The following is a 25,512-nucleotide window of genomic DNA, read 5'->3' on the forward strand; positions in this document are numbered from 1 at the left end:
TATGTTTTGGGTTCCAATTTACTCACCATGGCAATATGTTCAGGTCTTAATCCACAGATTATGTACTCTTTAAGAGACTGCCAGAGTTTCTTTTACGAAAACATATTTAAAACTATTCAGTCCTCACTGTTTAGTTTTGGTGTCAGCGTTCATACCGAAGTGACCTGAATCCTGCCTTATTTGATGGACTTTCCTGCATTTTCATAGTTCATAGTTATTGGTATTTAATAAATAATATAAATGAATATTCCTGAGCTCATATGTTTTGACAAGCAAACTAGAAAATGTAACTCTTTTCTATTTGTTGTCGAGGTGTGAGAAAAAAGGAAACAATGTATAATAATATTCATAAGCTGTCAGAAAATGAGGCTCTCCGTTTATGAAAAGATTTATGAGACAACTGCAGAGGCCTAATCACATCTCATCTGCGACATATTCCGTATTATCAAGTCGGCTCGCGCCTCCCCTCTAATATGGCTCACAGTATTATCTTTAATCTACCTGGATGGAAAGAGGCGCATCCGCGGTTACCTTGTTTGAAGTATCACTTGCTTTTCTCTGCATAACTCCCAGATGCCACATTTGGTTTCATTATTATAACACTCGCAGGATTATGAACGCAGGCGGAACGATGACACGGTTTGTCAGTGAAGTGATCTTAAAGACTTTGTCTTCGATGGCTCCCTTTTTTCCACTTGCCTTGCAAATGAGGTAAACCGCTGCTTGCTTCATTTTCCCAGTAAATCATTCATAACCCTGCATCACATTGGCAAGCCGTTCATTACCAAAACAGGTCATTGGCACCACATTCAGGGCACATATGCTGCCATTATCCTACTGTAGCTTCATTTATAAGTCACGAGCTAACAGTAACTCATGTAAGTGTCTTTTCTATAATTAAAAAGAGCAGCAGCATCGGATTGTTCGCTAAGCTTTCTGCTGTTCCACTTTTGCAGTGTCAGAACGCACAAGTGTCGGCGATGACGAGTGTGCTGGTTGGAGTGGAAATGCTTCAGTGCAATAGGAGCCCACGGCATATGGAGTTCACCATCCCCAGTCTCGCCACAGTATGTGCTCCTTTGTTTGTCTTCCACTAATGTGGCTGCTTTGCAGATGGCGACAACAGATGCACAGCTGACCCCCGATCAGTCCGCATCTCATTGTCCATGTCTTGAAGCAAATGTAGCTGCCGTAGCATGTCTTGACGCATTTCTGACTGAACCTCCTTATTCTCTTCTTATCCACTACCATTTTAGTCCCTTCATGATCAAAATGAATCTGTCATTTGGCAGCTGGTATATGGATCCTTTCTGTATGGGTTCTCCTGTTGTGGATCATAATACTTATGATACTTTATTTATATAGCCCCTATAAAACTTGGATCACACATGCTTTGCATAAGACAAAAGCAGTTAAACATGGCACACAGCAGTAACAGACAGCACAGAAGACTAGCTCAGATGGAAACAGAATCAATACAATGCAAAAGTCCCTGATGGGAAAAGCTGGATTTCCGCCTCGACTTTCTGCATCGTCTTTATTGCCAAGTTCCAGAGGAAGATAAAATTTTAACGTTATTAGCACAATCAATTCTGAAACAGACTGAAAGCCAAAGAAAGGAGGAACATATATTACCACAAATGGTCTTTCTTACTCAAATGTGTGTTTAGCGGCATATAACGTGCAGTTCAATTGTTCTGAAATACTGATTTCGCAGCCTATTGAATGACTATATTTCACCCTCTGACTGAAAGTTCACTCTAAACAACATCATAATTACTGCCTATTACTAAACAAACAAATGATTGGTTCGTGATTGGTTGATAGTATCAATGGGTAGATGAGGTGTCATGAAGTGGTGTTCTGATTTTCAAAAGCCACCAGGTGGCGCTGTCTGCTGCATAATGTTTTGACTTGAACAACTGAGTCAATGAAACCTCAACATCATTTGTAACCCAAGAACGCCACCTAGTGGCCTCTGAAAATTATGACAGCAAACCAGCAATACAGTTTCGCGATACCTCCTGTAGTTAATGTGCTCCCCAGTCTTAAAAAAAAACTACATGAAAGTTGTATGGGAGCAGTGCTACCTAAAATTATCTGGACCATCTCCATACTGTAGATAAAACGTTAATTAAGTATTTCATGAGAAGACTGCTAATGAAACACTTCTTGTTTTTGTTGGCAACAAAACCAAAACTACTAAAATACCTCAAAAAATGTCACAGTGTATGAAGTACAGGAGAAAAACAAACATCCAAGAGGCTGACTGTACATCTCTGCTTCTTTTCAAGCTCCATTCATTTAAGAATTATTGTTGAAACCTTGTAGTCTACTTTGTAGAAGTGTCATCCAAATACTCCCTGACCTGATTTAAAAAAAAACACAAAATAATTCCCAATTAGGCAAGCTTCTTAGTAAATTTTTAAAGTAAATTTCAGGCTGACCACCACATTTGTCTTGACGTCTCTCAGCTCTGCCGTGTCTCTGCCTGTTCATTCATGCAATTGCCTCCAAGAAAACCATTTCTATCAATTGCCGTGCTTCAGTAATTCCAGTGTGATGCTGTCATCCTCAGGGGTGTTGAATTTTTTTAACAAACCAAAGATGAGTCCAGAACCTATCAGGTGCGAGGACAGTCCGCTACACGGCAACCACCCGTCTCTTAAGGCTAATTTGACGAATGAGTTTCTCACTGAGGAGCAGATGCGGAAACCTGACTGTTATTTCTAACTTACTCCCCAACACTGATTTATTTTTCTTAACACACAGTCACATCTTATTGTCATTTTTTTGTGGATTGAATGCTCCAGTGTCCTCCAAGTTAAAGTGCCCTCAAAGCATTTGTAGCTGGCAAACTTGAGGCTGCAGGCATGATCTGGATCAACGAGAGTGGCAGCTGAGGCAAATCAAAATACAACAAGACCAGCTCTATTGATTTGTTGTATACCCTTTTGGAATGAGGCTGCAACTGGCAGGTGTTATTTTAGGTGCTCCTGCAATCGTTGGCAGGTGTGATGGCGGCAGGTACTCAGGGAGGTGATTACAACAGCCATGGAGACAGTTCTACACAGACACTGACAGATGAAGAAAGCTTTACAATGTCTGAAGCTCGCTGTGTGTTTCCTTACTAGAGGTTTGAAAACCTCACATTTCTTCTCTTCTGTTTTCTCTCAAAGAGTGACATAAAACTATGTTTCTGAGCATGTTTGTCATTCACACGAGGTAGAAAACTCATGTTTGGTTCTTGTGACTTTGAGAAATACAGCTGGACTGCACCTTGATTTTTCTACCTGCTCCCCTCCTGCCTCTTCTCACCTGCAGCTGGTCAACATGGGGTCTGATTGTAAGTGGACAGATGCTGTTGTGGAGATGAACGTCTGGTGCCAGCTGGCTGCTTTCTGCTACGATGCCCACGACCACGACTTGGTGTTGCGCTGCACCGCACAGGCTCTGGAGCTGAAAGAAGCAGCGGAGAAGAGCCACAACAACATGCCCTTGTTCTTGTATGTGTGGCTAGCGAAACCATAGATGTAGAAATGAATGCACATCAGCATATTTTCTTTAAAAAAAAAGTGGAATAATAGTGGAAGAAATGCGCCTGCACAGCTCCCCGAGGGGCAGGTGACATCTTGTGCATATTTGCTACTATTGCACTTGTTATGAATGTAGATTTCCCTAATGTGTCAGTTCTGGCTGAATTGCCGACTTGCAAATTCAGTTCTGCCTGTCTGCCGATTGACTCACTTTAAATAAATGCGCTCTTATCCACAGGTATGGGCTGCCGGCGGTAAATGAGATGCTCAGCAGTTCAGCCTGTTTGCAAGGTCTGAGTTTAGCCCACAAGTCTTATGGGAATGTGTACAAATACAAGGAGGCTTTGGAATCGCTTTTGTCCGCAGTCAGGTGCGTTGGCAAACCCATTCAAACTTCCATTAACAATCACGATTTATGTTAATTTATTTTTTTTCCCTGTTCTATTATTCCTATTGTGTAGCTATTCAGAGAAGGCTGAGAATCCTGCGCTGTGTGTGTCTGTTGTAAAGCACTACTGGAACACTTGCCTGCCCCTGACAAACACCCCCGCCGAAAGACGAGCGCTTAAAGAGCCTCTGCAGAAAATCCTGGTGGCGCTCACCTATACTTTTCATAAGCATGGAAAAGTAAGAACGCCTCCTAGTTTATTCAAATTTAGAATGACTGTAAAATGTCTCTTCGTTTCCTCCAGATAGAAATGCCTGATTGCAGTGAAAGTTGTGATCATTTATGACTGTGGAACAGTGTGATGGGAAATAATGACATTTGCAAATTAGCTTGTAGAAAACTAGTGGAAACTCAGTGTCAGTTTTTACCCTAACTACAACAACAAAATATGCTTAATGTGCTAAAAGCAATGCATATTTCACAATAAATAAATTTACACTTAGTAGTTCATCAACACAGCAAATTAAGACAGTAGCTGGTGATATGTTACACAGGGATGTAGAGTGTCAAAAATAGCTTTGAGAGACACTGATCTTGAGGTCAGCCATGTTTGTTTACGTCCGTCCCATATAGTGTTCGGGTGAAGGGCTGCGCACCGCACAGGTGGCTTCCCCTTTTTAGTTCTGTCAACTATATAGTTATATTTATATATTATAAATAATGGAAATTTGGACTTTTTTGAGGGATTTAGAATCATTAGGCGGCAATATTTGTATCAAGTGTATTTATCAAATGTGTGCGTCGTACGTGAAACGATGGGCGTGAATATGATGCCACACATACCCGCCTTACCGGGATTGGTTGAAATTGCCTTAATAGTTATATAGTAGATTTCCTGGAGGGACTGTATAGATTTTAGTCGTAGTATTTAGATGATTCCACAGCAGTTCTCTTGGTCTCGGATGGATCTGCTGCTGTAACGATGGAATATCATCCTGTATCTGTGGACTGCTCTCTGTGGCGCTTTTACTGAATTGAAAGAGCACCTTCATTCGCCTTTATTGAAAATGAACTCTTGGTTATGATGCATCCTTACCTTTCTAGATTAAATGAATAAGTCCTCTTTGGTTCTAAATCCACAGTTTAAAAATAGCCAAATGTCCTGTCCAGGTTGGAGATGAGCTCCATCCCCAGCTGGTGGAGTAGTATCTTGGGTTCTTCACGAGTAAGAGGAGGATGGCCGTAAGATGAACAATGTTTTCAAGAGTTGAGCTAAAAGACAAAGCTCTCCAGTTACCACCCAATCTTTGCTAACTGGCGGCACCCAATGTGGTGTCTGATGGGTCCACTTATTTATTTTTTCATTTTAAAAGACATATTACAGCGTTTTATGTTATGGTGTACGAAGCTTTTTTTTTAAATGCAGCTTCATCTTGCCTCTTTCAAAACATCCAAATCTATTTATTCTCTTATGAGCACCGACAGCTCTTCATTGTGTAACATTTTATCCGGCTGGCTTTTAAAATGATTAAACTCACTGACAGCCTTTTCAGCATCAGACGTCCTTGGCTTTTGTTTAATCATGAAGGCATCACGAAGAAGCCTGCAGGTACAAATCAATCACAGCGGGAGTGAACCGAAAGTCAAAGTGCAACTTTTAATTTGCTATTTCAAACTACATGAATTAATTTGTTCTTAAACTGGGTGTAAAAAAATGCTATGTCTGAACCACTCGCAGCATTTAATTAAGGAGGAAATTGATTATGTGATGTCTCCTGTGTGCTGCAGGGAACAGAGCGATTGTGTGCGAGATTAACAATGAGTTCCCAGCTCTGCCTCGGGACAACAATCAAGCCGGAGGGAATCTGGTTTAATATTCTCATTTAGGATCATCACCTATCTGCTGCTATCCCTCACCACCAAGTGGTGCTCGAGATGTGCTCATTAATTTGCCATGTTATCTGGATGATCATCCGTCAGATCTTCATCTCGCCATTCATCTTCTGCTGCTTATCTGAGGTTGTATCAAAGAGGAGCAAGGTTGAGCACAGAGACCTGATCTGTCTTGGGTCTACTTCCTCTCAGACACCTGTCTATCTCCATCCTTCCCTCCCTCACTGGCGAAGGATCTCAACCTGAGCAGGACATTCCTTCCAACCCCAAACCATCTCCATGTCCTTTAGAGGAGCTAATTTCCATCCAGCTTGCTGCACATATTGCCTGCTAGAACTGAACCTCCATCTGCATTCACTCATCTTGTTCTGTGTCTATCTGATGTAGAAACAGGTGAAAAGTGAGCCAACATCCCCTGCGAGTTCTGATGTCTTAAGTGAGTGTCACATGGATTTTTTTTCTCCAGAATTGTTTCTCCAAATTGCTCTGGCTGATTCTGTTCTGTGTCAGATGAAGACGAACTCATCTTGAAAATGGCCATCTATGATCTGCTGCTCATCATCTACATGGATAATGGAGACTGCAGAGGTGCGCTGCAGATGCTGGACAAAGCAATTCGAGCCATGCCCAACATCAAACACAAGATGTGAGTGACCAAATATTCAAATCAGAGTTTGGTTCTGCCTCATGCTATGACGTTCTTTGTAGTCACCTCAAAAAGGCAGTGTCTTCATGTCCCCACTCTTCCTTTTCACCAGACATCTGCTCAAGCATCGCATCCAGTTGAAAGCACGACTTGGAGAGAATGTGATGTCTGACATGCAGAGCCTGAAAGAAGAAGGGAACGAGTTCTCCTCCCTCATGTGGCACCGAGTTGCGCTGCGCTCAAACAACCTGACCCAACAGCTCTACAGCTACCAGAAATCCCTCACCACTCTTCAGGTGAACACTTCTTCAGCACCAAATAAGGCTGCTTCACTTGTTCCTCAGTGAGACAGAGATCAAATATTTTCAAAAGGGAGGATGTTTGACAGATTCTCTCTGCAGCCAAACAAAACAGCAGCCTGAGGGTGAGTCTAAAGGCAGTTTTTTCTGGCCTGTAATCAACTGTTCCCAGTTCAGTCTCACCGTGTGCTTCTCACTCATGTCTGCGACTCTAGTTTCATGCAGCCTCTCCCGTCACAAAATGAGGGCTTACCACCACCTGGTGGCAGTTTTCTGTAGTTACCTGAGCCCTGAATGAGAATATCACAGCGCGTTTAAACAATATCCATCGAACGTCTTCAGGTTTGGTTTCGAGCTGTGAACAGCTGGACCATCGATTTGATCTCTTGCAATAATTGTGGTAAAATGATTGTAGTATAATCCATGTTCAAAATGGTAAACCCATAATTGTTGAGTAAATTGTACTGTAATATGCTGAGGTATATTGATGACAAATATTACATATCCAAATAAATGATTACCCCCTTACTGATGTTGACCAGATAGAATCTGAAAAATAGTTCAAATGCATTGCGGTATCATTCCTGTTTATTTATTCATTGATGTCTGGAGGATACCGTTGCATTAATCTGCATGATACTGTATATATCAATAGTGATGCAGCCCTGTTACACAAATATTTTATCCATCACGTGATACGAGGGAGCACCATCTTCAGCAGTTTTTCTTTTTATTTAACCCATATTTTCCGCCATATTACGCCCTAAATAGTGGCATCCTGTTTTGCCCTTAATAAAATAAAATTATTGTTGTAAATTTAAAAATCTAATGACAAATATGTTTTTTTAATCCAAGCCGTTAGAAAAACTTACTCATCTTCGCTCAACTGCACCACCTGAACTCTCCTCACTGTCATCTAGAAGAGCTCTATCATCAGAAGAACTATATCACACCTCCAACTGGTCCAGAACTCTTAGCTTTCTCTGCTCTGGCTTCATGTCCACCTCAGAAATTATAAGCATTTTTTAAGCGTGTGTGCGAGTGACTTGTGAGTAAACTTTGGAAAGTACCCAAGGTCCTGCCCGGCTGACTTCTGTCTTAGAAGAGACCCAAAAACACAATCTCCACTCATCAAATAAATTTTTTGCAAGTGTTGAAGAAGGTTCTGTGAAAGCAAACTTTTATGATAAGCCCACCTGTGGTTCCCTCCATCAGGGTGAAGACACCTCTTGGCAAAAGGTTGATCTCCTCCTGGAGTTCGCTCAGTGGCTGTACTTCCACAACTTCCCCAAATCTGATGCGGAACACCTTGTCCAGTGGGCCATCGACATTCTGCTGCACATCGAAAAGAAAGATTCGGAAGGGGGAAGCAGTTATTTTGGTAAGTCATATGGCTGCCGCTATACACATGGCATCATCGGCTGTGTTTAAGTCACATTCAGGAAGCAGATTACTGAAGGAAAATAAAGACTCAACCAAATGCCGTAGAGCTGCTGTCATTACATATTCAAACAGAAGCCTCACATTGAATGTTTTGGACTCGACAGATGTGTCGAGTCCAAAACACTCAGGAAATTACTTTCCGTATGGAAACTGTTGAGGAAGGAAGTGGAAATGCTCAAGACACAGGACGTTCCGCTGAGCTCTCCTGCGTTTAGAATGACTTCAAGCAGTCGATTTAGTTTCCTGCTTTGATCCCACGAGATTCAAAACACTGGAATTGTATTTTTCAGCTTTTTAGAAAGTTGCACTTATGCCATTGATCTGATCCACAAATCATTGTTTATTTCTTTTTTTTTAAGCATGTGACCTGCCGATAAGAGAACTTACAGAGGTTTTAAATGTTAAACATTTTTTTCTGATTTAAATTCTTTGTTGATTCGCCCAACATTTGGATGAAAACAGTGAAATAAAGCTCGTTCCACTATTTACTGTGACTGTATCATCAAACAGAGGGAGTGAAATGCTCAATATCACTTGAAACAAAATATCATTCAAACAGATACACACTGGGTTTATTGTTATTTTTCCATTTTAGAGCATTAGGCCTGATGCCATCGTAAATTATTCATGTTTAAATGAGAATTCTTTCTTTCTGAACCTCGCGCTGTTTCCTTCTGCAGATAGAAACACAAAGAAAAGTTCTAAAAGCTCCATAAAGTGTGAGCTGCTGGAGAAACTCCCGGAGTGTTCCTTCGCTCAAAGTCTGTCGTCTCTGAGCGACGTGCGGCGTCTGGACCGGCTGGTGCAGGCGCACACGCTTCTCGCCATCATCGCCGGCAGGACCTGTCCGAACTACCAGCATAACCTGCTGAGAGCCTACACCTGTGTCCTTCTCATATGGAAGGTATGGTTCTGATGAGCGACTCCAGACATTCTGTCTGATGATTCTTGTTTCTGATGACTGCTGACAATGCTGTCCATCAATATGATTATTTATTGAGATGAGGCATCCTGACGGGTGGCGGCTTTGATGTCTCACTCTGCTTTGCTTCTCAGATCTCCTTGAGAGTGGCTCCTGAGCTCTATGTAGAGCTAGACAAGTCAAGAGTGCCAACACCGCCACCTTCTGTTCAATCTAAGAAAGGCAAGGAAAAGAGCAAAGGCAAGAAAGCGAAGGAGGTATGTGAGTTTTGTTGTGGTTGAATCTGGTTTAAGACTGTTCACTGATCATGCAAGTCACGTGTGTCAAACTCAAGACCCAGGGGCCAAATCCAGCCTGCCAAGTCAATTTATATGGCAAGCAAGAGCTTTAAATGCTTTAAATACGATTTAATAGACTTAAATGATAGCTGTAAATGCATTGAAATAAACATAACACACCTCGAAAGAACCATCATAATGACTGAAGTCAGTTTCTCACGCATTCCTGCCGGACAAATGGAGAGACAGACAGCATGAGGACAGTTTCGAATGGAAGCACAGTTCAACAATGAATCCTGGTGGAAAAAAACAGAAATGCACCAAAGTTCTTACTTCGTGTCGACCTTTTATGTTTCAAGCTTTTGACACACTGTTTTCTAGTCGTCTAGTGGCGACTGTGAGGTGTTTTGACACCAACCACTGCTGTAAAGGGGACATCACATTCTGTTTAGACTCTTAGATCCTGGTGAAGATTCCTCAACGGTTAACCCTTAAGGTGCCATCGTCCTAAAATTGAGACCAGCGACATGCCAAGCTGCAAATATGAAACCAGCAGCTGGCAGACATTTCTAGCTTCAATATCAGCAACATTTGTGGGCATGTCTCTATCAAAGGTGTAGAGTAAATACAGTATGAAATCTGCCTCCCAGGTCAAGGAGACGAGGGAAGTTGTGTGGTAGCAAAAGAGAGAGGACAAGAGTGAACTAAACTGAACTTGGGAACTCCATTAGATTCCAAGTCAACTGCCTCTCATACACATCTTTCACTTGTGGCCAGCAACCTCAAGTTGAGGAGAAACCTAAAGTACTCACTATGGACGACAAGCTTCCTTCTACCGCCGAGGATTGGGTTAAGTTCACCTGTCCTGAGCTGGCTAGGCAGGTGTTCAGAACCAACGACAACCCAAACTGCCTCAACGTGCATACCATAACAAAGCAGGTAAGAATCCATATTCTGTCCGTAGTCAGCTGTAAAACCATTTGTTACCTTAGTCCTAGTCTGTGCGGGAGCAAGTGTCCTAACCTCTGATCTCATGAGGGCTGCCGTTTGAGCTTCTTTTTCTGTAGCTGAAGCGCTCTCCTTCTTAGTCTGGTGTCTGGCGACATCTTGTGGCACAATGATTGAACTACATTTTGACTTTCTTTTTTTTTCTTCCCCTGTCTTTGTTCATTTCCCTGTCTGGAGTAGCCTCAGAGAGACCTCCATGTTCACCTATCTTGATCATCCTCTGGCCACACCCCTCCTCTTCTTGTCCTCATTGATCTCATTGATCGTCTTCCACTTCTTCCTCCCCAACAATCTCGGTTCATCACTGTCTCTCCTCTCCAACTGTTTCTCCCACAACCTTGCGGCATATAAGAATCTGAAAATGTTATTTTCACACGGTCTTTCCTTGTTTCTTGGTTGTAGGAACAGACCTTGTTTTATCTCCGCCTCCTGGAGAAGCAGCTCCTGTCGCTGTCGCTCAACCAGCTCGCGCTGCCTGTCCTGCATCTGGCTGAGACGATCGCTTATGACCTCTTGGACCGACGGGGTATTGCTCACCTCTGTCGACTCCGGTAACCATCATGACTCCCTTTGTTTTTCTTTCAACAGAAATGAAAAATCAATGCCGTTAATTAATAAATGTTGCGTGCAGGATATTAAAAACATGCTGCCAGCTCGGGATGGAGACCAGTTCTCCTTACCACAAAGAGTTGCTGAATCTTTGTCGCATCAATGAGCAGGAGCATATGAGGTACGTGACACGCAGCTGTTGCTGGCTTCATAACTGTCTAGTTTTCATTGTGCGTTCATCTCTCAGGTGCCAGAGAGTCATCGCTCTGTCAAGAAAGAAAAGGTTTCACCTGGATTCGACCAACCAGGTCAGATCAGCACTCCAGTTCCAGTTTAAAGAGTTCATTGTGCACATTGAAGAGTAGAACTCGCTGTAGAACACAGCCCTGAGCCCCAGACGCCTTTGCAGAACAGTTTGCGCTTGCCCCTGAGACACCTCTCCTTCTTGCCATCCTTCTCATTGTTCTCTTGTTGTTCCCAAAAACAGTTGATATATGTGGAAGTTGATTTCAAACAGTACATGGAAACCCTTTTATTTTATATTCATCCAGGTAGCAGAAATTAATCGGAAGATCGCCACTCAGCAGCGGACGATGGATGTGAGCAGTCAGGATATCTGGCTGGACAAAGCCCATGTTTGCCTCGGCATGGGGCTCCATGAACCCGCCAGGCAGCTTCTTGTGGAGGCTCAGCTGGTGGCATCTGTACGTGGAGATCAAGTCCAATGATGTGAACTTTGAAGTAAAATGAATTTGTGTTTTAGGAACTTGGGGACCATATCGCCATGGCAAGAAGCTTATTAGACCTTGCATCTCTGAATTGTGAAGAAGGAAACCACGCCCAGGCGCTTCTCCTCCTGGAGAAGGTTGAAGGCCTGTCTGGGGATGAAGACTTCTGGTACCAGTTCACGCTGACTAAAGTCAGGGATGTAGTGGGCCAGAGAGACCCAGAGGCCCAGACAAAGGTACGGATGAGTAACAAATCAAACGCACACTTATTGACTCCTGTTTCCCCCACTCTGCCCAGACTGATCTGATCTTGAAGCGAGGCTGTGAAGCTCTGAGACAGATTATTGAGCAGCAAGTCAACCAAGTTCCAAAGCTCATGTTCCTGATCACGTCACTAGAGATGAGGTAATGTCAAAGATGAGATTTTACAAACATGATTAGCAGTTTCATGTTGCATTTATGCTTAGAAAGTGTTGAGTATTCTTTTGCTTTAGCTGCTTTAGTGTCTGGAAAGTCATGACTCAAAGCTGTTGGCTGTTTTCCAGGGGTGCCATTGAGTGTGTTCGCGCCGTGGGTCGGTGTCGCCCTGGAGAAATTCTCTGCAGCCAGGATTTGCAAATGCTGACAGACGCCTGCAACACACTGAACGAGTGCACCTACAGTTTCACTAAACTCAACTACCTGGAGGACGCTGCCAAGAGCAACAAAGAGTGTGCATATGTTCTGAGGTCAGAGGAAACATAATCTCTCACCAGACCTCGGCACGATGACATGTGATGTTTATTTTAACATGGGTTATTTCAGGTTTCAGATTTAAGTATTGATTTTATCATGTAGCTGTTTAATTTTCTGTTTTCAAATATGAACAATGTAAAGAAGCTTGTCAAAAGTCACTGATGATGAAGAAGATGTTTTCCATCTCACTGTTTTGCACCTCTGCTTCACTGTTTGGCCATCATTATCATCTCCACCATCATCACCTCCATCTCATCATCATTATCATCATCATCATCATCATCATCATCATCATCATCATCATCATCATCCTCCTCCTCAGCACCATCACCATCTCATGATCACCTCCATCACATCATCAGCATCAGCATCATCACTATCATCATCACCACCGTCATGTAGCATCAGTTTGATAGCATTTTCGCTTCATCTTCATCTGCTCCTCTGCTCCTCCTCTTCAGTGTCCTCGCCAGCAGCACAATTGACACCGAGAAGAGGAAAAGGTATCTGCTTGACGCACTCTCCTGTCTGAATTTGGCGGTCCTGGAGCAAGAGCGAGTGGTACTTAATGCTGAGAGCCTGCTACCTCCTCAGAAAGAGGTATGGGACAGCAGATACATTTTTCAAATAACTTCTCACGGCTTCTAATAAAAAAGTATTCATTCATTCATTTTCTGGAGGCGTGGGTTCAAATTAATTTCCCACTTCTGCCAATACATTTCGTTACATTGCATGATCATGAGTCAGTAAGTACTGAGAGAGGTGAACGGGTCAAGATAGTCGGGTGGTAAAAAGTGCTACGTTCATGATGCAGTCCCCGATGGAGGCGTGGGTTTGAGCCCCACTTCTGACAATAGCTTTTGAATAAAATACAGTCATCACTCCACTGACAACCATGACACAGTAATCTCTCAGTAAGTAATAAACGGACAGGCAATGTCTGTGTTAGTCCAGCAGATGGTGCTCCTGCTCTGAAAGTTTTATATTATTAAGTATTAATAGATCATCAAGACGCTAGTATATTTGTTTTTAGTACAGAATTCTTTAAATGTCCGAGTACACTTGGTGTCATCATAATTTATAATCTGTTTTTGGTTTTTTTTTCCTGGCAGGATTGTGGACTGTCTCTGCCTGCTTCACGGCGGCTGGTCAACCTGCGAATGGGTCTAGCGGAGTTTTGCCTTTTGATGCTGGAGAATGAGTGTGAAATTTTAAAACAAAAAACCCTGGATCGGGAAACGATGACCTCAGCTGAGATAACGTTGGAAGACTTCACCCATGAAACACCAGAGCCAGGCACGCTGGGACATGTAAGACACAAGCCTCTAAAAAGCAAAATAAAATGTGGCATGCCTTAGAAACATCACAATTTAATGGACTGAAGTGTTTTGTGTCTCCGGACATTTCCTTCAGTGGGTTATAATTTTGATTGACAGGACACTACATCCTTGCTGTTACAAAAGCTCTTAATAGATACTGTCCTCCGACATCTTGCTGATGGATGCCTGAACGCTTTCCATGGACAATTCTGCTCGTGGTCACGCTCAATAATTCAACCTGTTTTTTTCCTACTCCATTCTCAGCATTTTCTCCTTCATCCCTGCTTGGTACATTCTCAAACCATTCTTTGTTTTGGCACAGTAGATGAATGCAAGAAGAACGCAAGAAGAAAATGTGGCGTGTAATGCCACTGATCCTTAAAAAATCTACATGAGATTATTGGATATAAAAATATCTGAGATTCAGGGCAAGACTAATGTTTTCTTTTGAAACGCGAGCAAAATAAATACCTGATCTCGACACAACAGATTTTCACACAGAAAGTTTTTATCAGGACACTGTTTTGATGCTGCTAAAAGATAAATGTATGTCTTGCAGGAGTGGGTCCGCACAGGCAGTACCACAGGGCAGGTGGCTCTGGGTCAGCTGTCCGCGGTCAGTTCATGTTCCCTGAACCATCTAGAGACCAGAGCTCGCTGCCTGAGTTTGATGGGAAAGAGCATGCTGCTGATGGCGGTCAAAGAGGACCCCCTCTTCCTGTCCTCTATGTGGGAGCGATGTGTGAAGGTAGAAAGACCAGATGAAATCCTGGTGTAACGTCATTGTAGCTGTTGGTTCAGCAAATTATCACATGAAATAAAGAGTTCTGTGTTGCTCAAATCAAAGCTGTTAAGTCGCTAAGACAACCTGTGCTTCTTTGCATTCCACTGCTTTGACAGATTTAGTATTATAGTTGCCATCGCTGAACTCAAAGCAGCACCGCATGTGAAGGATCGTGACAGTGACGACTCTGAAGCCGGACTCTGTGCAGTAGTGAAACACATGAAAGCCTGTCACCATGTCATGGAGGTTGACTTGAAAAGCAGGAAATGGAACTGAAATTAGTCGCTGACACGGACTTAGGTTAGAAAGCGCAAAAGTTGTAGGTTAGAGCACCGGAACAGTGGATAGGGGGAGGTTACAGGTTCAATTCCAGACTGGTGCCTGGCTCTTTCTGTGCAGAATTCTCCTCCTTTTCATTCATCCTCTCCATTCTTTTTCATCTGCAGGGCAGGACCTTGTCTGAACACACTCCTGCAGCGGAGCAGATACCAGGACAGGATAGTGACGCCAGCAAGAGTGATTTAGAGATGCAAGCAAAATTGGCCAAACTTCAGGTGAGCTCATGGACTGTCACTCCAAACACCATTCCAGTCTCTTAACTGAGTCTCACTTCAACATTGGGTAGGAAACACGTGGATTCGAAAAGATTAGCGCCACACTTTAAAAGAGGAATGAATATGCAAAACGGATGTGTTTTTGTGACTTACTTTATATGTAACTTATATTCTGCAGCAAAAGCGGATCAAAGCAGAGCAGCTGTTGGCGCAGGCCAGGCAAGTCTTGGATGAGTCCATCACCTTGTGTCTCCAACACAAGCTGCCCGCTTCCATCCTCACTGACGCGGCTGTGAACATGCTGGAGTGTTATGGCCGGTCCAAGCCTGAAACAACGGTTCAGTATCTCGCCTTATTTCAGGTACAGCATTCCAATATTGGTGAGAATCTTCATCATCATTCAGTGGAGTTGATGACTGCCTCTGTGTGGACTGTTTCCCCAGAGCGGCTCTGCTGTGGCGCAGATGTCTGAGATTCTAAACTCGGTCTGCACGGACACCAGCGTGTCGGAGCTCTCGGCTCTGCTCAGCCTGCACAGGAAACTGCTCCTCTCTCACGAGGACAGGCCCAACAGCATGCAGGCGAGAGTGGAGGACTCCCTGAAAACTGTCTCCAAGGTAGCGGCTCCCTTTCAAACCAAGCTCAAATGATAAATGGCTCGTGTCGTAGCTGGCTCAGAGCATTCCCTTATGAGCGACCAAACACTCGGTCTTCTTCTAAAGTTTCAGTTCCTTGGGGGTATTCTTCTGAACACAAGACAAAAATTACATGCCACTGTTAGAGCATCTCTGATGCGGCCCCATTTCATATGTCATATAGGATGATTATTCCTCAGTGTTCCAGTATTCCTCAGTACATAATCTGTGGAATAATCATGAAAGCATTTGCTCCATTGCGTTCTCCTCCAAGTACTTTGATGCTCAATTATATTCATTGCAGGCGTTCAGCCAGGTGACCATCAACCCTTCACACCTAGACCTTCTTGCAGAATTGCCGCCCAACATCAACATCATCATGCTTCAACACTCTGCTGATGGGTAATGTTTTTCTTTTTATATATATATATATATATATATATATATATATATATATATATATATATATATATGTGTGTGTGTTTTTTTCAACATTATCCATTGATGTTTTCACCAAGAATGAATACATGCATTTCTGATATGATAGTACCATAACAATGAATATGTTTTTCTGCTTTTTACTTGATAGGAGAAAAAAGAAAAGCATGAATAGCAACATAATAATAATTGATATTATAGTTGCTGTTTATTATTATTATTATTATTATTATTATTATTATTATTATTATTAATAATAATAATAATAATAATAATAATTACAACTATAAATAACGGATATTGTTTGAGAATCAATTTTTTTTTTGGTTACATAAGGTCTAGACTTTATGGTGCAGTGTATCAGAAGACCTCACCTCCTGAATGTGTGAAAGATACGAAGGATGCAAAAGATGCCAAGAACGCAAAGCAAGGTAGGTGGTTACTCCAGTCCTGGAACATTCTCTATTTGAGCAGGTTGTGCTCGCTTTAACTGGTGGACAGAGATGAGTGAAGACATGATGAAATGGGGGAGACTGGCAGGGCCTTCTCGGGGGGGAGAGGGGAGAGGGGAGAGGGAGACTTCTCACCAGTCCATCGCATGGTACATGAAAAAAAACTCAATTCACGTGTTGGTGAAGAAGTGAGTGCAGGCTGGGTGGATCATCTATCAGCAGCTGACTGGGGAGATATATGATGTCAGAAGCCTAGCGGACAGTAGTGACACTAGTCATGATGTATGGTGCAGAGGGAGTAGCTCTGACTCTGACTCAGATGCTGGAATATTAAATCAATCACCTGCGCAGCATATATCTGCATGACATGATCAGACTTTTTCCTTATAAACAAGTGACATGTTTCACATGGATATCAATCCAAGACAAATCAAAAGCAGTCATAGACTCACTGAGTTCATGTTTTCATGCCGTTGCATCAATTTAGCGGCCGCAGACACTCTGACATGCTCCAGGGTGGCCAAGGTTTCTGTATGCCCTGCGGCTCTTCTGGCACTTCTGGAGGAAACTCGTGCCTTCGGCCAGGAGAGGAGACGTGCCCTCCTTAAGGAGACGTGTAGTCACACTGTGGAGAGCAGACCGGAGAACCACGAGGTGCGTCATCTTCTGCTTTGATATTGATATGATGTGAACTCAGACTGTGCTGTTCCTTCTCTGACCTCATCGCCAAGGCACTGTAATGCTGGATAACAAGTTCTATCAATATTTGACCTTCACTGTGAATCTTTTTTTTTTTTGCTTCACAATGCAGAAAGAACTCGGAGACCAAATCTTGGCGAGTCGCTTCAAGGGGATTGTGCAGAAAATGGAAGAATACCTGAGCCCCATTATGAAGATACTGAGCGACGGCCCGGATCAAAGGTGCTGTGTCCTGGATCATGCGTGTGAATGCAACACGAAGTGTTAGCAGCACTGTTTTTTTTCATGCTGCAAATGTCGTGACCTCATCTTTTCTTTTCATCCAACAGACTTTTTGAGAAGCCTAAAGAGGTGCCAGTGCCAGCGCCTGTGCCTGTCCCCGATGCGTCCAAAACCAAGGATAAAGAGGAGAAAATAAGCCTAGGTAAAAGCACAATGTGTGAGTCTGTGCGTGACACCACAACGCCTCCTAAATGTCAGCTCCCTCAAGGCTCCACATCCTTCATATTTGATTGACATGTGAAGTTGCTAATAACAAACCTCCTGTCCAGATTTACCACTGGCCGATCCGGGACGGTTCGTGGTGTTGCTCGCTGACATGATGCTGCTGGAGCTGCCGCTGGAAGCTCTAGCCGTGCTGCAGGAGGATGATCATCTGACCTCTGTGTCGCGTGACTTCTGTCTTCAGCTGCTGCACTCGCGGCTCCACACAGAGGATGTGGAGAGAGGTAGGCACGACTGAAGAATCCAAAGAGAATTATTAAAGACAGGGTTTCCAGCACATTCATACGAGGCTGCAAACAGAGTCGTGTCTGTAAATCCCAACATGTTTTAAAACTAGATGTATAGTAACATTCTGGACTGTTGAGCAAACCTCAACATAAGCCACACCCACTAAACTTAAGAAGAAAATAGATGTTACTGCAGCACTGGTCTATAAGCTGAAGGTGCTGTTGGGAAGTCTACTCTCCTAAAAGTGTGAGGATATGCAACATCACTTCTGAACTGGTTTTGAAAACAACATCAAGACTGATTAAACTCTGCAATGTTTTGAATGTGCATCATGCCGCTAATAAAATTGGACTTGTTGCATCAAACCAATGAAATTACAGGCCATTTATTGACAGTAATGCGCTGTTTATTCCTGGCACTTTCCACCACTGCTTCGCACTACAGCTGAGACCAGCTGTGTAGGCAGAGCTCCGGGAACCTGTGATTTTCATTGGTCTGATGAGATGAGGCTCAATGTCTTGGTGGCATGAAGCTTGTTAGTCTGTAGAAATCTGTATATTTGCCGCTGGGTTCAGAAAAATGGATAGAAAAATAGCAGCTTAGTTAGTCATCCAACATGATGGACGGAGAAGAAGGGGAGGTGAGGAAGAAAATGGAGGCGGGTTGTGTCTGAGTTGTGAGGTGAATTATTTGTCCTCCATCACCAAACCGCATGATAACGTTTTTCTCATTTTTAGTTTCTTATTCTCAGTTGGTGGCGCTCTCTGTTTATAAATGAAGTGAGGTTTCATTGCCATCGTTGTTCTAAGATTTTAAAGCAGAGACTGCCATCCAGCGGGCTTGGAAAATGACAACACTGTTTCATGAAGCCTCATAAGTTCATCACCTGCAACAGCATCACACTCTGCATCATATTTCCGCTTCCTACATCGATGATTCTGTTTTTAACATTACTCTGCATTGACGATAATGTGGAGCCAACCAGCCTGCTGGCCACATGATTTGGTCCTTGGTCCTCCAGTTGACCGATTGGAGACTCAGGAAGCAGAGAGTCATGAAGATACTGAGGTTGTGATTGGGAGTGACAAGGAAGTACAAGCTGTGACCTAAGTACTGTATATGTGAGGGACGGAAGAGAGAGGGTTTAGGCATGAGAACAGGACGAAGAATGTTCGGTGGAGAGTGTTGGAGATGATGAACAGGAGGACGGGTTTTGGTTAGGGTTAGATGTGGCCCATTAAAGTCTGCCTGAAGTACATCATCATCTTTAACCAACTAAATAGTATAAAGCTTTGAAAGCGCCCTGTCATTGCACATTTATTCTGCATCAGTCTCTTCACAGAAATGGAAAAAGTGACTCAAGGAAAGGTCAGTTGACTTCCTGTCGGCAAGCAGAAGTTCACGTGTGCCTCCATGAGCCCTTCATTTGTAGCTTCCCGTGCACTCTGACTTTATTGTCAGCGGAGCTCAATGTGCCGCAATCCAGGGCTTCTTTATTATTAAAGGCATCAAAATCAAACCCATCGGGGATATGGAGTTACCAAATGTATAATTCACTTTCTTGAAGTATGAACGAAATTAAAATCCAACTCTGTGATTTTCCCACCGGGCAGGATGCAGTAAAGTGAAAAAAAGAATAAAAGTGATTCTATTAGGAACATCACTGAGGGCCTGCGTAATGTGCCCTGAAGCAAAACCACTTCCATTAACCTTAAGATTATGAATCTTTCATATATCCATATTAGATTCTGTTGTTTATTGCTAATATATTTCCACCCCCTAGCTGCGGTGCTGTCCAGTGAATGATTTCTTGGTCGAAGAATCACCACTGTACAATAAATATACGCACCAGAAATCATACATGTATAAAAAATGTGCCTGTAGCCCTTTACTTGGAACAATCACATACTGGTTGCCTGGTATCTTTGCTTTCATGGCTATAGAATCTTTTATTGTGGCATCTATACAATCTTTCTTTTTATAATTTGTATGTATTTATTTATTTTTGTCAACATTTAAAATATTTTTCAAGATTCAAATTGTCCTGAAGGAACAGGTAATATCATGAAATTAAAATTAAAAACAAAAATACTGGATTTGACATCTTTATCACGACAAAGCGTCACTTGTCGCCTTTTGTCGTTCTCTGTTTCTGCCAGTTGGCGAGTCAATGGCCAGGTCGTATCAGCCAGCATTAGCTTTAGTTCAGCACATGAAACAGTTCCTGAACTAAAGCTAAGGCTAATGTTGCTTTATGCATGGTTTTGAATGAGAGTTTTATATATGTAGAGATGTAACTTGAAGGTGTTTAATTTGCAAATTGACAAAAGGAAAGTACAAACTACCAATAGAGGAAAACAAAGTCTCTTACTATACGCAGATCATGTTCATCATGTTCATCCACCACATGTTCATGATGTGGTGGATGAGGATACGGAGAGGACTGGTGTGACTGGAGGACGATCAGATGGGAGATATAGTTCATATTATCTTCTCAAATGACTCATAAAAGAGATGTTAATTTTGCTGTCCCAACCCTTCACCCCTGCTGGGCGCCTGTGACGTTACCCTGGCAACATGCAGGACGAGAATGCGACATGTTTGGTGTCATTGGTCAGAAGAAAATCCAAATTATTGTGGCATACTATGTACATGTATAGGTTTGGGCTAAAGAAGCACCAATATCAAGTATCATCATCTGCCTGTCGAGTCAGATTTTGTTTTTCAAAACAGCTGATGCTGGAGTCTGGGTTTGTCTGTGTCATTCCATCCTCCAGTCAGTGACTAATAGACAGAGTTGCCGACGTGTGATGCTCCATCACTGGCAAATGTCAACGACTTTGCAGACGACTTGAAACGTTTTTTTTTGTCCCGTTCCCACCCTTGGTGTAATCTAGCTGATACACAAGCGCGTATTAATTCTGCTTCCTGTTTGTGGCAGTTGAAAGTGTCAACAAAAAGGAGACCAAAGGTGGCAAAAAGGCAAAGGGGAATCAAAGCCGAACCATGAAAGAGGTGAGTTCAGCAAATTAATCTTTGCCTGCCAGATACACAGAGCAATATTACTTTCACCTGCCGTCAGTGCTGACAATTATTTATGTCGCCCCTGCTTCTCTTTCAACTCCGGCTTTTCAATTTATTACGTAATGTGTTTTCCTAAAGATCCTACTTCCAGTCTCTGAACATGTCTTTGCTTTTTGATCCTGTTTCCGTCCTCCGTTTTCTTGGAAACAACTTTCTGCAGTTCACAACTTATGTGCGTCCGTGTGTTGCCAACGCAATTTGTTTCTGCATTTAAACCATTAATAACTGTGATTTTCTTATTTCTATGTTTGCCCAGGCACCTGCCAGTCAAATACCTTCTCACACCATCCCAGTGGACACACAGAACTTCAAATGCATCCTTTTTACTCTTCAATTATGTAGTTTTCTTGCTGCTTGAGACATTCCTTAACAGGACACCATAGACATTTTCAACCCCCACAACGGCTGCAAATTTGGTGAGTTACAGTCCATTGGTAAATCTGTAAGGTCTAGAATTTGGGCCCGGTGTCTGGGTCCAAGCGGGACTATTGAAAAGGCAGTTCATAAACACGCTGGCGTATTGTTGCCGTCGTCATTTTGGTGCAAGTGGTGTGTGATGATAAAGTGGGCTTGGAATCCTATAAAAAAAAAATAAAAACTCCAGACACAGCCAGTGATTTATGTCCCTTCTATAGTGCTCTCCAGCCTTGCATTGTTAAAGCAGCACATCGCTCTCTGCCTCTGCCGCGGTCTCCAGTTTGTGCCTGACACTGTCGAACTTTGCAGAAGGGTCAGCGCTGCGTGAGAAGATGAAGAAATTGTCAACATCTTTGGCAGAAGGTCTAACAGACACCAAGCAAACTCAAGGGTACGGACCTGACAATGATGCCAAGCAGCCCACCTGTTTGATTTGCTCATGCTCATTGCTTCTCTCTCACTCTGAAGACTGTCCAAGATGGTGCAGTGGATGTGTGAGTGCAGCGGCTTCATCTACCTTGGCGCTGAGCGCTTGACTGAAAACATTCTACCTGGCAAACTCGCGGCCCTAAACCTCTCCGGTAAGTTCTATCATACTGGAGTGGAAAGTAACACGCACACGCAGACAGACACACGGGTTTGTCGCAGGCACCTATCATTAACATAATGCTCTCCGCAGCCGCTCACCCTAAACCTTACCATCCAATACAAATGGCTTACCGTATCCAGGAGTCTGAACCAAAGTTAAATTCAATTGTAATGATCCAGTTATTTTGAAGTTTTAACCCTCAAATTGAGGCTTAACCTCGTGGGGACCAGGAACCAGGGGACCAGTGTGGTACAGCAGCGCCACCTCCAGAGACAAGGGCAGACTGCAGCGCATTGTGCGTTCTGCTGAGAAGGTGATCGGTTGCAGCCTGCCACATGTATGTCTCCAGGACCCAGAGATAGGTTGGATCAGAGCCAACCCTTCTGACCCTGGTCATTGTTCCTCTTCCCTCTGGCAGGAGGCTACGTTCAATCGAGACCAGAACCTCCCGTCACAGGAACAACTTCTTTCCATTTTATTTTATTTTATTTTATTTTATTGAAAACTCTTTATTTCGAAGCACTTTCCTAGTTGGTTCGATCCCCTCTGAAGTTGATCCTGATTCTGAAAAAGCCCCCATAAATAGCTAAAAATCCCCACAAGGAGGTGTATTTCAAAGACTTGGTCCCCACAAGTATATAGCTATACAAGGGCGCACAAACACAGACACACAATATAATGGACATGAAGAAGCACCAGCTCTACCTATGTTTGGAAACAGATGCAGGGCCAAATCGAAGGAGTCTGTAGGGGCGCAGGCATGTTAGCAAGCGACAAACAGTCCTGACTCCTTTTGTGGACCATGCAGAGCAGTTTCTCTATCTGTATCCTGTAATAGCATGGGAAGTGCCTGGTGGCCAAATACCAGAGCACATCAGAATGGTAGCTTTCAATTGAGTGGCATAGTTGAAGGTCGGATAAGCTAGATATGTACATAACTCTATGTACTGTATAAAACTCTAGGATTGAACCAGGTTTCAACCACGCACAGCCATGTGGCTTCCTTCCAACAGCCTGCAACATACACACAAACATTGGTGGTCACTCCAGGCACAGATAGACCCAGCACTGCATGAGAAAAGTGCCTTTTTTGGTGAGGCCCATTTGTTTTCTTCATCCACTCCAGCCAAATATATTTGGGTATTTGGAAGCTGACCAGTTACTAGGGGGCTCACAAGCCCAACAACAATAATAGTAGTAATAATTAAAACACCTGTCCCCCAAAATGCCAGTTCTTCCCGGGTGTGTGTGTGACTTGTGTAAGCCTCTGCAGCCTGCAACACAGTAACAGGAATGTGTGGAAGACATTAAATGCCCTAAGAATAGAGACGCTAAAAACGTCCTAGGATTACAGTTGCAGCAATAGGAGCCAGATCCACAGAAATGAAACGTATCAACTATAGGAAGCTCCCCTTTTTTTTTCCTTGGAAAAAAAATTAAGTTCTGAGGACAGAGCAATCGGAGAAGAAAGGGGCAAAAGATCATGACCATGTTTATAGAGCAATAAGAAAGAGTGTTTAAACTGACACATGAACATGAATTCTACAGAATCCATGTGATGCTAACTCTCCTCGAGGTGCTTGAGTTTTTCAAGGACCAGCACATAATAACGTCTCGATATTCGCTTCTAAAAATGATGAAAGCGTGATTTAGTTCCTCCTCCTTAGCTCAAGAGATTTTTTTATCCACCAACAAGATCAAGCAAATCTACTCTGTGACAAATGAAATGATAAGTGATTTGCGGGTGGAATTTAGGGCAAACAGTAATTGAAACACTGATAATCTCTTCAAATGAATCCGAGCCTCTGTTTCTTGTCAAAATGGTATTTGCCTTTTTTACATTTGGTGGCTGTTACTCATTGTGGAACACATCTTTGCCTCTGGAACAAAGATGTGTTCCACCAAAGTTGATTGACAGTGTGTCAGGCTCATCGACCACTGCGCCTCAGGCCCGACATATGAGGCTCAGCTACCCTGGCGCAAGCGCTGCCAGCAATAGTGTGGACGGCATGGTGGTCTGCTTCCCAGCTGTTACCTTGCAACACACGCGACAGTTTCTGCTTAATTCACAGTGTGATCAGGCGATGACAGGGTCCTCTCCAACAGTACACCCTTGGCCATCTGCACTCCTGGAGAGACGCTTCCGCCCGGTGGCTGGTGGTGACAAGTTTCATCAAGAGGAGCGAGTAGACTGCAGTGTTTTGCTTGAAATGTTCTCCACACACACAATTCTTTCCACTGTCACTGAGTGCTTGTTAAGTTAGAAATCAGTTCGCAGACACCTTTAATCTACCCTTGTGTCTGCTGGACTAAACGCCAATGTGGCACTTTTGACACAAGTGCTTCCACAGGGATATCTAATATGTTCCAGTAGATTTTCATGATGACGAGACTGCTCTGCCAAACTCGGCCTTGGTGTGTTCCGATGGTTTAAATGGCTTTGTTTCTCTCCAGATTGCCGGTTGGCTGTTCTTTTTGACATGGTCCAGAACAAAGGCAACATTCTCCAACTGTCAAACCTTGATGTTCATGAGAGGTAGATCACCTTTCCTGTTTTTATTTGTCTCTCTTTGTGTGTGTTCAGCTGTGTACCTCAACACCCTACTGTCATTCTGCTCCTGTTTTGCCGCAGCAAACTCTCCTCCTTCAACTATCTTCGATTATGCTCTTCCCGTCCTCATTCTTCCATGAGCCTCATTGGTTGCCTTCCTCGTCTTCATCTCCAGCATCCTTGGTCCAATACTCTCTCCTCTCACTCTTCACTCTCTCGTGTTCTTGTCCTTTTGTTACCTCCCAAATATGAACTGCATAAACTAATCTATACTTTTCCTCCTTCCTTTCATTCCATCAGACCTGTTCTGTCCTCCACCTCTTCCCTACAAGTCACTATGTAATCTTCCAAAATTGGAGCTTTTTTGTTTAGTCTGTTCTTCCTTGTTAAATTCACAGAAAACATTTTGCAATGTTCACTTCTTTGTGTAGTGACATCCACTTCAAAATGTGGGGTTTCTTCAAAACAAAAAAAAAACTATACGGGTCATCCCAAGTGACCTTGAATGGGCTTTGTATCTATGAGATTTATTGTGTTTATAGGACGTGTTGATGTGTATACTTAGATCAGTTCATGGTACTTCATTCAAACATCAGTGTATTTTTGTGGTAAGTATCCTCCTGACCTCCTTTCAGCGCGTGGCAGCGTGTCTTCGACAAGCCTCTGGAGACCGCGCTCCTGCTGAGTTTGGGCGGCGTCAGGAGTGTCGTGGTGAACCAGTGGCACAGCAGCCTGGAGCAGAGTGTGCACTACATGACCAGCATCCTGGAAAGTGAGTGAAATACCTCCCTCGAATCATATTGCCAATGTCAATTCCAAAACATCTGTGCACT

At 43.1% G+C, this 25,512-nt stretch overlaps 1 protein-coding gene across 4 annotated transcripts in view; it reads left to right on the top strand.

The window, feature by feature from the left end:
• Positions 1-25,512, top strand: part of LOC128765102 (cilia- and flagella-associated protein 46) — a 55,824-nt gene that overhangs the window by 18,742 nt on the left and 11,570 nt on the right. For all 4 annotated transcript variants that reach the window (XM_053875555.1, XM_053875554.1, XM_053875557.1 and 1 more), the window contains exons 20-56: positions 957-1,067; positions 3,325-3,506; positions 3,775-3,906; positions 3,998-4,163; positions 6,205-6,253; positions 6,328-6,463; positions 6,576-6,759; positions 7,978-8,143; positions 8,886-9,109; positions 9,262-9,384; positions 10,183-10,344; positions 10,816-10,964; positions 11,045-11,143; positions 11,210-11,270; positions 11,514-11,666; positions 11,726-11,926; positions 11,989-12,095; positions 12,236-12,418; positions 12,887-13,025; positions 13,538-13,735; positions 14,304-14,492; positions 14,975-15,082; positions 15,261-15,443; positions 15,526-15,699; positions 16,022-16,119; positions 16,492-16,586; positions 17,095-17,261; positions 17,419-17,528; positions 17,636-17,730; positions 17,858-18,034; positions 20,980-21,053; positions 21,379-21,436; positions 21,506-21,538; positions 21,849-21,930; positions 22,008-22,120; positions 24,583-24,664; positions 25,315-25,451. In XM_053875555.1, coding sequence (XP_053731530.1) covers positions 957-1,067; positions 3,325-3,506; positions 3,775-3,906; positions 3,998-4,163; positions 6,205-6,253; positions 6,328-6,463; positions 6,576-6,759; positions 7,978-8,143; positions 8,886-9,109; positions 9,262-9,384; positions 10,183-10,344; positions 10,816-10,964; positions 11,045-11,143; positions 11,210-11,270; positions 11,514-11,666; positions 11,726-11,926; positions 11,989-12,095; positions 12,236-12,418; positions 12,887-13,025; positions 13,538-13,735; positions 14,304-14,492; positions 14,975-15,082; positions 15,261-15,443; positions 15,526-15,699; positions 16,022-16,119; positions 16,492-16,586; positions 17,095-17,261; positions 17,419-17,528; positions 17,636-17,730; positions 17,858-18,034; positions 20,980-21,053; positions 21,379-21,436; positions 21,506-21,538; positions 21,849-21,930; positions 22,008-22,120; positions 24,583-24,664; positions 25,315-25,451 — 4,900 coding nt within the window. The remainder of the gene's footprint in view (positions 1-956; positions 1,068-3,324; positions 3,507-3,774; positions 3,907-3,997; positions 4,164-6,204; positions 6,254-6,327; positions 6,464-6,575; positions 6,760-7,977; positions 8,144-8,885; positions 9,110-9,261; positions 9,385-10,182; positions 10,345-10,815; positions 10,965-11,044; positions 11,144-11,209; positions 11,271-11,513; positions 11,667-11,725; positions 11,927-11,988; positions 12,096-12,235; positions 12,419-12,886; positions 13,026-13,537; positions 13,736-14,303; positions 14,493-14,974; positions 15,083-15,260; positions 15,444-15,525; positions 15,700-16,021; positions 16,120-16,491; positions 16,587-17,094; positions 17,262-17,418; positions 17,529-17,635; positions 17,731-17,857; positions 18,035-20,979; positions 21,054-21,378; positions 21,437-21,505; positions 21,539-21,848; positions 21,931-22,007; positions 22,121-24,582; positions 24,665-25,314; positions 25,452-25,512) is intronic.

This window comes from Synchiropus splendidus, chromosome 9 (genome assembly GCF_027744825.2).
Source record: "Synchiropus splendidus isolate RoL2022-P1 chromosome 9, RoL_Sspl_1.0, whole genome shotgun sequence".
In the NCBI taxonomy this organism is placed as follows: domain Eukaryota; kingdom Metazoa; phylum Chordata; class Actinopteri; order Syngnathiformes; family Callionymidae; genus Synchiropus; species Synchiropus splendidus.